The sequence below is a fragment of the Juglans regia genome, chromosome 5 (assembly GCF_001411555.2).
Source record: "Juglans regia cultivar Chandler chromosome 5, Walnut 2.0, whole genome shotgun sequence".
Classification (NCBI taxonomy): Eukaryota; Viridiplantae; Streptophyta; class Magnoliopsida; order Fagales; family Juglandaceae; genus Juglans; species Juglans regia.
The window spans coordinates 16946617-16960025 of record NC_049905.1 but is presented as its reverse complement, the minus strand read 5'-3'; the positions used below and the strand labels follow the sequence as shown (position 1 = coordinate 16960025).

Sequence of the window (13409 nt, the reverse complement as noted above, 5' to 3'; positions counted from 1 at the left end):
CCTACTTACAGGATCGAAACCGACCATGTGTTTTTTCGATCCGGTCCAGACCAGACCGAACCGGTCGGTCTGGTCGATTTTTCCTGTCCGAATCGACCGTTTTACACCCCTAGTTTTAGTTGTGTTTAAAACACAACTACAGGCTTAAAACGACATAGTTTGAATCGACGCCGAACCGGCCGATATCGATTTTTTCTATTTGCTACTGCACGCTGATTTGTTCTCCATCAATTTCGATTGTTCTGAACTCCGACGACCGGTCTGAATCGGTCTAAGTCGGTTTCTCGGTTTGTTGTCCAGCCATAACGCATAGTAACATTTATCAACTTCAATATTTCATGTCATCCGTGTCATATGATTAAAATTTAGAATTATTTAAAACTTTGAATGATATGAACTCTACATCTTCGAGGACTCGAAAAGCTGAAACAATGGCGGGAAACAAAACCCTAGAAACCCACGAAGATGAAAGGGTGAGTGCTACAACTGATAGCAGAAAGAAAGAAATGGATAAAGTGATACCGGAGGCGGGGGAGCTTCCCAGAGCTATCGTCCGCCGGGTCGTGAAGGATAAGCTCTCCCAATGCTCCCCCGACTGCGACATGTCCGTTCATAAAGAGTCCCTCCTCGCTTTCTCCGAGAGCGCTCGCATCTTCATCCACTACCTGTCCGCTACGTAAGCTTCCCCAAAATCAAAATCTTTCCTCTCGCACAATTTCTTCGAATTTGTTTAAAAACTTAGGGTTCGATCTTTTTGTGGCTATTCGAAATTGTCTTCTAGCTAGGATTGTAGCGTAGGAGCAATTTGTATTCAGTTTATGCATCTAGGGCTATGGTTTTTTTCTTCTTCCTGGTTGTTTTTAGGTATTTTTGTTTTGCTATGCCGACTTTTGCCGATATCGGACGCGTGCAGGGCTAATGATATATGTAGGGAATCGAAAAGGCAGACTATTAACGCTGATGATGTGCTGAAAGCGCTTGAAGAAATCGAGTTTCCGGAGTTTCTGAAGCCTCTTAAAGCCTCTCTTGATGGTTAGTACATTTACATCTGCCCACTGTCGGAGTTTCTTCTTCTGTAGCCTACATTAGGACAAACGTTTCTTCTTAAAATAGGAATGAGTTTATAGTTATCAGTTTATACATGGTCGAATCATCGAACATGTATGAACTAATACTAGATCACACTGAATTCCCCATTGCATATTTGAAGCCTTAAGCTCAACACTAACATGCCATTTTGGGAAATGAAAGTGCACCTGACAATTATCGTTCTTCATTAATATTTAGTTGAACTCTACCAATAAGCTGTGGCTTGATTAAGCGGGTTTAGGACTCACTAGTTTTCTCTGTACCTTAACGAACAAAAAACGTCCTTAGTAAGATGTGTCCCTGAAGTTTAGACTCGTCAGTTGTCAAATTTTTATTTCATTTTGTATGTAAGTTTTCAGATCGTAGATGGTGGATAGATGTTTGTTTGGTGTAATCCTTAGTAAGATGAGTAGTCCTATGTGCTGTATTACAGTGTTCTTTCTTCTGGTCACATTTCGTAAAAGGGTTTTCTTCTTGTTTCTCTAATGAGCTAGACATCATTTCCTTTCTTTATTTACTTGTTGGATGTGAGCATTACTAAATTAAAAATGTCTGGCCCTAGGAAAAAGTTTTTTGTTGTTTATTCTAGTGGAAACGCATGTGTGGATATTTGAAAGAAGGTAACTCCAATGGAGCTATTTACAGGTGGTCCAGACTTTGTCCCAATCTCTGTTATGAACAAGGTCTGCGGAGAAGCTTTGGAGATTTTTATCAAATTTAGGATTTGATTGCAAAAAAAAAAAAAAAAAGCTGCCAACTACGAAATATAGGAATATTCAGTTATGGGTAATGGGGAATTTAGTTATGGAGGAAGATTCAGTAATGAGAGTAAAGGTTGGTTTTGTGCCCTCTCAAGTATGTCTCAATTTGCTATATGGAACGCATTGAACAAGTGATTTACAATCTAACTTGCACTAAAAAGGCTCTTGCTGATTTTAGAAGGAGAATTGAGATTTTCAGCTCCTTTTAAGTTCTTCTGGACTTTGCTTTTATAATAACATAGGACAGCTTGAGCAAGCAGGTTGGTTGAGCCACGAAGGTGTCAAAATAAGGCAAGTTTGAATTGCTCTGAGCCAATTGCTGTGCAGGTCTTAGTTAAGCTTTTCTTTGCGCCTATGCAAAATAAGCATGGAATATTATTGAAACTTGGAATCTCCTTATCTTTTTTTTATTTGTGAAAATTTATTAATATCAATAGGCGTAGCCAAGTACACTGGATGTATACAAGAGAAAACACCTAGCTAGGAAGCAGAAATAGATATAGGAAATCGTAAACATTAAGCCGATGATAGGGAAATGATCTGAACAAAGCCCAAGAGGGAGAAATTAGAAACCTATCCAATCCAGACCAGCCCGATTGGATGACCATGTGAATGATCCTCCAATCTCTTGCTTGGGACAAAGACGCACCTTCCCCGATCCTCCAATCTAGATTTGGCCCATAAGCTCCAGCAAAGGCCCACTCGAAATTATCTACCACCTTTTAAAAAAGGTAAAGGGGAGGGTTTTGACGGTTGATAATCTAAGGAAACGCAGTATGATTGTTATGGAGTGGTGCTTCATGTGTAAGAAGAATGAGGAATTGATTGCTCATTTACTTTTACATTGTGAGGTGGCTAGGGAGTTATGGGTTTGCATTCGTAGTAGAGCTGGGCTGAGTTGGGTTATGCCTAAGAGTGTGGTGGATCTACTAGCATGCTGGAATAGGCATTATAATAGTTCTCAACTGTTAGCGGCGTGGAGGATGATACCTTTGTGCTTAATGTGGTGTTTATGGACGGAAATGAATGACAAGTGCTTTAACAACAAGGAGCGAGCAGTGGAGGAAACCTGGAATTTCTTTGTGTCTTCTCTTTTTCAGTGGTTTTTTGCTATTGTATTAGAAGGAGGGAATGTTCATGAGTTTTTGTTTTCTTTTCAGCTTCTAGAATGTAATTAGGTGTCTCATTTTGTATACTTCCTGTGTACATGGGTTTCGCCTAGTTTCATTCAATTCAATAAAGATTCTTACTTATAAAAAAAAAAAAGGTAAGCCACTATAAATTCCCCGACACACTTCTCAACTCTCTCCGGCACTCTTGTATCCCACAAAATTAATGAAGCTCCCTTAGAAGCTAAATAGGACCATCCTAAGTATTGGCAACTCCACAAACTCCGAACAAGCGATTGAAAACACACAATTTAAACTTTCCACAAGTAGAGCAAGTTTTTAGTTTGGAGACACTTATTAAACTCATTTAGTCCTCAGACATTCCAAGTTAAAATATTGGGCTTCATAATACAATTGGTTCTGCCCACCCTCTAGTCCTCCCTCGACTTGGACTACCTCCCGTAGCATCATTGTTGATTTGCCCAAGTAAGACGCTTTAACTTCCTGCTCTTTTTAGATCTTGGTTTTGTTCCAAGTAAGTGACCCGCTTCAATTGCAGTAAATAGTGCTGTGAATTGGTCCTCAAATCCTCCACATGTAATCCCCACACACTGCTGTATCTCGTTAACCTTTTGCAAAACCCAATCTTTATAGGCAGGGGCAAGCTGGAAATGGGTCCTTGTGGGGAGCCAACTCACAAGATTATTGCTTGGCCGAGTTACAATTACTAAATTATAAAACATAAAAAAAAAAAAAACAATAAACAAAATTGGAGACTTTTTGTTTGTTTTTGGGGATGGGGGGGATGAATTGGGCTAGGAGCCATTGCTCCCCCTAGATTTTTCCTGCCTTTGAGCACAAGCTCCAAGTCTAATGTAGTGAGTTTGATGCCTTGTTCACCAGCTAAATTTAATTTTTGTTAGTATTTATAGTATTTGGCTAAATTCGGTTTCAAAACAATGGGCAACGTTTGTTATTTGGTTTGTGTTGATAGATAAGATTTATCTATAAGGATAATGAGTAAGGGTCAATAAGAGATCAAGTTTATCTACAAATGCTCTGTTTGATGAGATAACTTTTACTATTAGATGAAGACGAAGGTTTGAAGATCTCATAATTCAATGGACGAAATCTGAAGAAGAATTCGTGTCTCGTCAAGAATGTGTCACGATAGGTTATCTGCAGATTTTCAGGATTGAGATTTTGAAGTAAGAGATCAAATTTATCTACAAATGTTCTATTTGATGAGATATTTTAGAAAATTTGCAGATAACTTAGAGTAATGGATGAAGATGAAGATTTGAAAATCTTAAAATTCGAAGTCTGGATAAAGACCATGTTATCTGGAATTCTGAAGAACAATTCGTGTTTCGTCAGGAACCTGTCACGACAGATCAACTGCAGATTTTTAGGAATGCGATTTTGAAATTCAAAAAGAGTTGATCAGTTCAAGGGCCATTCAAGGAGCACGAAATTGGCCTATAAAGTTACCAGATCAGATATTGATACTCCATCCAAGTGTGCCAAGAGAGAAAAGGAGTTTTGGGACTTTTACAAGGATTCTCTCTCTTGGAGTCTTTGTAAACCACACAAAATACAAAGATAGTGATACATGTGATTTGAGGTGAGTTCAGCCACTGGAGGTTCTAGGAGAAGAAACCAAGTTTGGTGATTGTCAGAAGTTCTGGCTGCTATTACGATAGGGACAAAATGAGTCGTTTTGTTGTAGCAAGGCATTCATATTGCAAAGGGTTTGTAAGAAACTTGTATTAATCTTTAAATAGTGGGATTGGTTTGTTCTGGAGAGGCTGCCTGTTTTAGTTTTACCTTTGAAGAGTTCTTTAAATGATTTCCCGTCATCACCAAAAATCCTTATCTTGTGGTTGGCTTGTTTTGTTTTGTTATTTAAAGTCAATCTCATAGTTTCAATTTTCATTTATGTTTGGTTCTTGAGTGGAATGCATCTTATCATATGGGATGTCTGGCCTTGTTTAATGCTAATTGGGCATGGGGTCATAAGGGCTCTTTGCTAGCCCATTGGTCTAGGTCAATTTTTTAGGGGAGCAATGAGATGTTCAGTGGTACAGTAGCAGCAGTTATTGTGCGTATACAGGATGGTCTTATCTGTTCTAAGTCACTGCTCTTGTTTCTAAAATTTTCTTCGGGTATCAGAGTCGGTCTTATTTAGGTCTGTAAAGTATCCCCGACCTGTAACTTATGAATTTATGTGTTTTCAAAGGGTATGTGTATGAATTTATGTATCTGATGTATCTGAGTCAGAGCTCCCACTCAGGCATGTGAAATATATGGTAGTTGTGACTTATGAATCTAGTATGTATTTTTGTTGAGTATATGTGTATAAATGTATTTATGAAATAGGCACCTAGAATAAAAAATATATATATGTTCAAAATATTCCATCTGCATTTTCTGGAGAAGAAGCATATGACGAGGTAGCTAGATGGCTTCATGGACACAAATCTCGTGATTCCAGGAAGTTACTCTTTTGCTCTACCATCTCTTCTGAGTGATGTTCCAATATCTTCTTGTTGCCTATCCCAAACTATTCTGTCCGGCATCACAAACCCCAAGAGAAAGGTGGCGCAATCCAGCCACCACTCCAGAAGCTGAACTGTAGTGCAGCCCACATGCATGAACTCCTAAGACAAAGCTCGGCAAGGTCGGAATGAATTGGTCAAAACAAAATTGTCTTGTAAACTGGTGGGGAATTGACAGTTCTTGTCCATGTGTTCATATAAACTCCAATTCTTTATTTATGATATTTGAGCAGTTTAATTGTATTAGCATTCGTCATGCATGTTAGCTGCCACCTAAAGGGATATTGTGTGCATAACTATAGCTGCATTTGATGATAATTTTGATCCATTGAATGATTGAAAAATGACAAATATCCAAAAAAAAAAAAAAGATAGTTTAAAATTTTAGTTTCAGTTCATTTTCTTATGAATAAACTGTTGCCGACATTTTTTTTTGGTTGGTTTCCATACAGAGTTCAGGCAGAAAAATGCTGGAAAGAAGGCCAAAGTGGCGAAGGAGAAAGAAGTGAAAAAAAGGAAAATGGAAGAAAAGGCACCACAGAAAAGTGGAGGTGGTGAAAGGGATGAAGAAGAGGAGGGAGACCAGGATGGAACTGGCGACGACTAAGCCAGACCGTTGAACTTTACCCTGTGGGAGTGAAGTATAGTGTACTTGTATGCTTTTTTAGTCGATGGCCTTTTGTAAGAGCGCATCGAACCATTTCATTTGCTTTGTTCATATCTTCAAAAATGCCTTCATTTTATTCATAAAGTGGAGACCTCAAGTTAAAGCTTTATAAATTGCTTTGATGATGCTGAATGTCGGAGGAGACTTTGGTAAATGTGGCATATCTTTTACCTGATTAAAATTCGGATTTTTGTTAAAAAATTATATTTTCAACCTCGATAATATTTAATAATGAAATTTCATTTCTCATTTAATAAAGTGTTTACATGAAACAATTTGATTTAAAAAATAAATTTTAAAATTTAAATCTTATTATTTTAAGCTGGATAACTCTTGTAGAAAGGTTTCCTTGCAAAGGAGCAATGGAGAAAAAGTTCAACATATCTGCATTTTGTAGTTTCAAATTTTCAGTCTAACACGAGAAAATAGGATCTCATAATTTCATGGATAGATGAAAAGAAAATCCAGGATGTGATGATCAAAGAAAAATGTCCTTTCTTGGGCAACGTTTTATATCCAGTTAAATCTCGAACCTGTGTTAATGCGTCCCCCATCACTGTTTTCTTTTTCTTTTCTCTTTTTAAGGGTAAATCATGGATGGTATCGTTCATGAGAAAAAAAAAACCATAACTCTGAAACAAATTATTTTAAGCACTTTGGTAAGGAACACATTATTTTTACCTCGTACTATTGTATCTTTCCTCAAAGGCTCAAAGCCATAAACCAAATTTCCAGGCAAACTACGTATGTAATCAAATGGGCATTTAGAGTTATCTTATATAGTGCGTGGATTTCCCTTTTCTTAAATTTTATTTATCCGAAAAAGAACGTGCTCTATATAATCTTTATGGAGCGAGACATGACTCAGCAACGAGAATACTAAACACTTGCATTGAAAAGCATGTAAATGCCGTAAGTCCTATCCAGCCACTAAAAAAGGCTGATAAATGAAAATTATGAACAGGAGAGGAGAACCTAATACCAAAGTACGAGAATACCAAATCCAGCTTCAATAAATAAGATGATAATGCAAACTTCAGATACAACAATATTTAGGTTTGACATTAGAACAAACAGCACCTTATGTATAGATTTTTGGCACTAGAGGAGCAATTAATATGGGCGATACCTGCGCCCGTGGCCACCTTCATTGCCATGCCTTCCCCTACTTGAACTGCCACCCCTGCTGCCACTTCCACCAACACCCCTGATACCACTTCTTTGATGTGAAGGTAGGATTTGTGGTTGTGCTCCTGGTTGTTGCCTGCAATGATGACAAAAAAATAATTGGCCTTCAGCCCTTCAATCCCTATCTAATTAACCAGAGGGACCATTGGGCCATCATAGAATTGTTAGATGCTACTGCATCACTAAAAATACTGATTACTCATCTCACCAGTCAGTCTCAGTGGAAAGTAAAGCTTTCCAAAGTGGGCATGAGAGGAGGAATTCATAAGGGAACATTCTTTTTCTTTTACATCGGTAAATTCATAAGGGAACATTTGCAGATGCAAAATTAATAATCTAAAATCAGTAACTACTAGCCTATTTAAAGCAAAAGATGTATGCATGTGCTTACAAAACATATCCAATCCGTCCGTCTGGCAGAAGCATTGGCATCATTGCCAAGCCAGCAGGAGTTGGTCCCCTCCCATAGATCAGGGGCTGCAAGATATGCATGCAAAAATATCAGCAAAAATCTAATTATTAATAACAAGTGAGATATGTTGCACCAGCTTCTATAGAAAAGCATATTTTGTGTATTAGCACCATTTGAAAACCTATAACATGTAGTAAAACACCCCCCCCCCCCCCAAAAAAAAAAAAAAAAAAGAATAAGGATCTAGAAGGAATCTATCTATGTAAATACTCACTTGATTGAAGAAATAAACATGCATGGATGAGTAGGGTAACCAATTTATCTATTACTCACCGGTGCAAAGCCCGCTGCACCATATCCTGCACCAAGAGCACCACCAAAGGCACCATCAACTAAACCATAACCAGCACGAGGGGGGTATGTTGGAAGCAATCCTGCCTTCTGAGAATTGGATCCTCCAGCCTTTTGATCTGCCTGTGGTTTTGCAAGCGAACACTCCAAACCTTGGCCTAAAATCAAAACAATCCCAAGCAACAGGAATGAATATTTTGTTTGCATTCAGATAAGCAAAATATACTAAGAAACTCAAGCAATGATCACCATCTAGTTCGTATTTTTCTGTATTCTTCAATGCCTTCATAGCACTTGACCTCTCTGCAAAATGTACAAAACCAATTCTATTTTTTTCCTGTCCAGGTTTGGCTGGTGGCAGAACCACTTTTGTGATTTTCCCGTGATGTTCAAATAGCTTCTTTAACTGCTCCTGGGTTATATTCTTTGGCAGATTCTTCACATATACCGCCTTCACCTGTATGAAACAATTCTTAGCTTTCAAAGAGCTTGGCCCAACAATAAACTTCCATGAAATTCAACAACAGAATTATGAAAAAAAAAAAAGAAAAAGAATTTGATGGCTATCAGATCCAGAAGACTAATTCAGAATGATAGGGGAGAAGCCCTGATGCACTTGAAAAGAAAAGCATTTAAAATGGTGACCATACAGACCAGGCATGGATCAATAGGCAATACAATTCCAGTAAGTGTACATTATCCCATAAAAGTCAACCAATCAAATTATTTTGATAAATAAAAAATTTCTTAATAGAAAACCAGGCAAAGCCCGAGAACTCTGGATGTATACAAGAGACACCTAGTTAAGAGGAGGAAGAAATAGAAACAAGAAAGTCATGAAAGCTAGCCCATCGAAATCTATAACTATTGTCCAAAGGAATAATGCTTGAAAAAAAAACTTCTAAGATCCTCCAGGGAATGCTCCTTGTCTTTGAAGTTCCAGTCATCAACCCATCAAAGGAGAATAACAAGTTGACTTTCTTTTTTATAGATTGGATTTGATTAGTCTAACTTATTGGGTAGCACCTCGTTCTTTTGCCAGCTTCATATTTATGGAAGCAGCAACACCATTTTTTCAACACCATTACATGCCACCCATTCAGGTCCAATGAATCATAACATCTTTTCCTAGGTGCACACGGAGATAAACACTTGTAGTGCTTTATCCAAAAACGAAAAAAGAAAAAAAAAAAGATTTTGTAGCTTTCACCAGTCAAAAGCATCAACATTGACAACAGAATCAGAAGAAGAAGATAACAAAACCTGTGAAGCAGCTGAAGAATCAGCATTTTTTGGGTCAGCCCAGCTCACAGTCGGAGCATTATCGCCTAGCTTAAATTTTGGGCTTGTCATCTTTTGTCTTGAATACTCAGCACATGCATGGTTATGATAGTCAACAAAAGCAAAGCCCCGGTTATTGCTTGCGTTCTTCATATCCTGTGACCAAGATTGTGATAAAATCAGCACATAATACTTGTAACCCAAATATATTTCCAAACCACTGCCTGTTGTAGAACATAAGTTTCACAAAAGCGCGGAGAATTCAGAAAAATAAATAAACAAGAAGAAGCAAAAACATAAAATGGAAATGGAAAAGAAGAAAAATTAATAATCCCTGAAATAAATAACTACCATTAAGAGGTATAACTTCACATACTGACCTTAACCAGTTCTACAGCAGTAACTCCAGGCCCAATCTCAGTTACAACCTTCCTAAGATCCTCCTCTCCCCAGTTTCTAGGAACATTACCAATGAACAGACGGTGCTTTGCTTGAGATGTTGAACATTTTATTTTTTTACCCTGTGAGAGAGAGAGAGAGTGCAAAAAAGCTTTAACAATTCTAGCATTCATAACTACTAGCAAACCCTCACAAGAAAAATGTTTGCAAATTGCCAAGAAAATAATGCAAACAAAAGGTCTAAGAAGAAGATCTTAATCTTTTACCCATCAATTATATTTTACTTCCAATTCAATATATAACTTGCCATCAAGTCATTCAGCTTACATGGGGAATAAGCAACAAAGAAATGCTGGGAAAAAGGTTATCTTACCTTAAATTCAGTGTTGTTCAGCTCATCAATGGCTTTAGAAGCTAATTCTGCACTTCTAAAGGTCACAAATGCAAAGCCCTTGTTCTCACCTGAATCTTTTCCTTTCATAACTCGAACCTGATGTCACAGAACATTATGGTATTAGCATAAACCTTTACAAATGACATTTAAGATGTTACTTTATAAACAGAAATAGATGTAACCTCTGTAACTTCTCCTATAGATTCGCAAAAAGCCCTCAAATCCTCATCCAAAGCATCATGGGGAATGCCACCTATGTACACTTCAGAACCATGCGGAGGGAGTGCAAGAAGTTCGGCACATTTTTTCTTCTCATCCCCATCTTCAACCTTCAGCTCACCACCACTAAGGATTTTCAGTGCATCAGCTCCATCAGCATTATTAGTATCCTCCTCTTCCGCTTCTTCCACTTCCTCCTCTTCTTCTTCCACCTCTTCTTCAATTTCTTCAACCTCCTCTTCCTCCTCTACTTCTTCATACTCAATCTCTTCCTCCTCCTCAGGATCTTCATCTTCATCAAGATCGACTTTCTCTTCCGACTCAACTGGCTTTTCAGGCTCACTTGGCTTTTGAGGTTCAACTTGCTTACCAGAAGATAATGCATTTGCCTTTGTCCGTGGCATCTTATGTATCAAACAAAACAAGCTTGCGAGGCAACTGTGAAGACGGCACAGAGGCCAGAAGAATTCATCGGAAGAAGTATACACATATCGACAGGAGGAAACAAAATGAAAGGCCAAAAGGAGTTGTAGAGTATGAAGTTCATTGTTTTTGGTCAACAAAGTATGAATTTCAGCTGTATCCGTCTGATGAGATAAGACTCAAGGTTGCAATGTGAAAGACTTTTTATCAATGGGATAAGAAAAATTAGTAGCAGCACTAACAGAGACAGGCAAAAGAGACTTCTGAATGATACTTATAAGGATCATGAAGGTGGTGCAAAATATCAAAATAGAATTTCTTCAGTATAAGAATGCTGTGACAAAAACATATAGAGCAAAAAAAGCATTTCACTTTCTTCATTCCAAATGGTGTATATAACCCCACAAAATTCAAGAATAGCAGAGAAGCTGAAAATTAAATATTACGAAGATCAATTACATGGTAATCCATGGAAACACAGCAAGGTTAAAAGAAGTTTCCAGGGTTGTTTTTACTTAAGAGTCAATCAGATATAAAAGGAATGGAGCTGCTGAACAATAAGGGGAACAAAGCCACAAAAAATTGTCCACTCTCAGAAAATAATACCAGTTCCAGATAAACGTACCAATATGTGCACCTTCCTGCAATAGATTTACATATATAAGCTGAAATCAGATATTTAGGAAGGGCATTGTAGTTTTGCATAAGCAGTACAGCAATATCACACAAATAAACTAAAAATAAACACCTTCTTGCACTGTCTTCAAATATATGTATATCCAAAGATACGTATAGCGTGAACCCATTATATAGACTACGCAAAAAATGTATGAGAGGGTGAATAAAGCATAGCATGCCATCTTCATAGCCATGTTCTAATCAAGTAATAGTCAAGCAAGAATATAGACTATCAATTAAGATTAAAGACAGCTAAATCAAATAGCTTACACAATGTGGGTTAAATTAATTTGATATACAAAAAAGTTGATCATTTGTGGGTTTCATACGTGTTTTTTTTTTTTTATAGGCGAAAGAACATGTTTTTTTTTTTTTATATGAGCTCAAAAACAAGAGTTTAACCTAAACCAAAAGGCAAACAATCTACATATCCATTATACACATGAGCAGACAACAATTAGAAATAAAACAATTTCGAATTCAATCAAGTCAGGATACATGGGCATTTTTGCCCTTAAATTTATCTTCATCATTTTCTTAATGGTTATTTGCTTCTAAGCTTCTTTTTATGGTTCTTATATTTCTTTTTTCCACTTGTTGAAATTCAAGTTCTACACGTATCCCTTTTATTATTTTTAAGATACAATTTGGTAGTATATTTCTTCTTTTGCTTTCTAAGGAAAATTTCTTCAAGAAATTGCATATTTTTTAAAGATTCTCAACACGTTTTAACATGAAAAAATATATTATGTTTTTTTATTTTTAGTAATTCATTTTATCAAAAATATTATTTTCAGTATTTATTATTCTTTTTGGAATGTGTAAATTTACTTTATTTAATGCAGTTATTAGTTTAAAGTTACATGAGGTTTTTTACTTATTAATCTTGAAAAATGTAGCTTTTCCTTAGTCTTAAATTTCTTTTTTATTTTTTTCCTTATTTGTTAAAACAAAATGCCATTTTTTAATAACTTAATATTGCTATTAACAAAAGCTGAACCACATATTAGTGCCAAATAATTTGGCCCCCCAAGATTTTAATCCTGGCTTCGTCCCTGCAGCAGAAGGTAAGACTTTTCGCATTCGAATAAGCCCATGCAATAACAAACCACACGCCCAAAAGTGCAAACTGAAATATATATGAAAAAAAAAAAAAAACCTAACTTCCGAAGCCCCAGTTGCTACGCATATAAAACTCAACTCACATACAATGAAATTATACTAAAACAGGTTCCAATTTCAACAGAACACATTCAAATTATGCCACCATGACAACTACGTTGAGGAAGAATTCAACAGAGACAGTCACAGAGAGAGAGAGAGAGAGAGAGAGTACCAAGAGGCTACCTTCGAAGATTGATTTTTGTTTATTGGCTGTAAAATTCTGAACAGCAACTGAAACTGAAACTGAGAGATTGCGTGATCGAGACTTTCCCTCTCGCAAATGTAAGAAATTATTGCACCGCTCAAATCTTGAATTATGAATGTGGTTTTAAGAAACCCTAGAGTGGAGCGGGCTTCTTGGTGCTTCACACCCAATTATTGTGTGTGAATTACAGATATTAATTCCTTGTTACCAAATGGGGTTTCCTTTTATCCTTAATTTACACTTTGCCCATTTACCTCACACTCGCATCACGCTACTTGTCTTCCTCCACAATTATTTTTTACAATTTTTATTTTTATCAACTCAAAAAGTTTTATATTGTTCGAACGATACACTTCAAATACATTTTAAAAACAATAATTATTGTATTAGAATAATTCTTATAATTTAATGTGTTGTCTAATAATTAAGAATAATTAAAAATAGTAATGAATAGCGGTTCTTTGTCACACTTCCTCCTGTAATAGTAGAATAAGGTTGGAAATAGCCAAGA

General features: G+C 36.7%; 2 protein-coding genes across 3 annotated transcripts; one reads left to right on the top strand and one right to left on the bottom strand.

Annotated features, from left to right (window-relative positions):
- Positions 1 to 229: 229 nt before the first annotated feature.
- Positions 230 to 6316, top strand: LOC108983738 (DNA polymerase epsilon subunit 3). Its single transcript, XM_018955484.2, has 3 exons — positions 230 to 676; positions 914 to 1032; positions 5970 to 6316. The coding sequence occupies exons 1-3, from the start codon at positions 393 to 395 to the stop codon at positions 6122 to 6124; spliced, it is 558 nt and encodes a 185-aa protein (XP_018811029.1). The 5' UTR covers positions 230 to 392; the 3' UTR covers positions 6125 to 6316.
- A 728-nt stretch (positions 6317 to 7044) lies between these two features.
- On the bottom strand, positions 7045 to 13083 carry LOC108983735 (heterogeneous nuclear ribonucleoprotein Q-like). 2 transcript variants are annotated; one of them, XM_018955478.2, is made up of 10 exons: positions 12866 to 13083; positions 11477 to 11492; positions 10392 to 10866; positions 10189 to 10305; positions 9797 to 9937; positions 9399 to 9572; positions 8385 to 8592; positions 8118 to 8293; positions 7764 to 7849; positions 7045 to 7448 (listed from the first exon to the last, which is right to left on the bottom strand). In XM_018955478.2, exons 3-10 carry the CDS (start codon positions 10830 to 10832, stop codon positions 7298 to 7300), a joined length of 1494 nt encoding a protein of 497 aa, XP_018811023.1. In that variant the 5' UTR covers positions 10833 to 10866; positions 11477 to 11492; positions 12866 to 13083; the 3' UTR covers positions 7045 to 7297. The 2 variants fall into 2 exon arrangements, with proteins under 2 accessions (XP_018811023.1, XP_018811022.1); XM_018955477.2 differs by having other exon boundaries at positions 12877 to 13083.
- Positions 13084 to 13409: the final 326 nt, after the last annotated feature.

Bases quoted from the DNA above. Each gene is read 5' to 3' on its own strand.
- LOC108983738 (XM_018955484.2), top strand. From the start codon at position 393: ATGAACTCTACATCTTCGAGGACTCGAAAAGCTGAAACAATGGCGGGA. The intron at 677-913 runs GTAAGCTTCCCC...GGACGCGTGCAG, and splicing joins ATCCACTACCTGTCCGCTAC to GGCTAATGATATATGTAGGG. The intron at 1,033-5,969 runs GTTAGTACATTT...GTTTCCATACAG, and splicing joins TCTTAAAGCCTCTCTTGATG to AGTTCAGGCAGAAAAATGCT.
- LOC108983735 (XM_018955478.2), bottom strand. From the start codon at position 10,832: ATGCCACGGACAAAGGCAAATGCATTATCTTCTGGTAAGCAAGTTGAA. The intron at 10,306-10,391 runs GTTACATCTATT...CTGTGACATCAG, and splicing joins CTATAGGAGAAGTTACAGAG to GTTCGAGTTATGAAAGGAAA. The intron at 9,938-10,188 runs GTAAGATAACCT...TCTCTCTCACAG, and splicing joins TGAACAACACTGAATTTAAG to GGTAAAAAAATAAAATGTTC.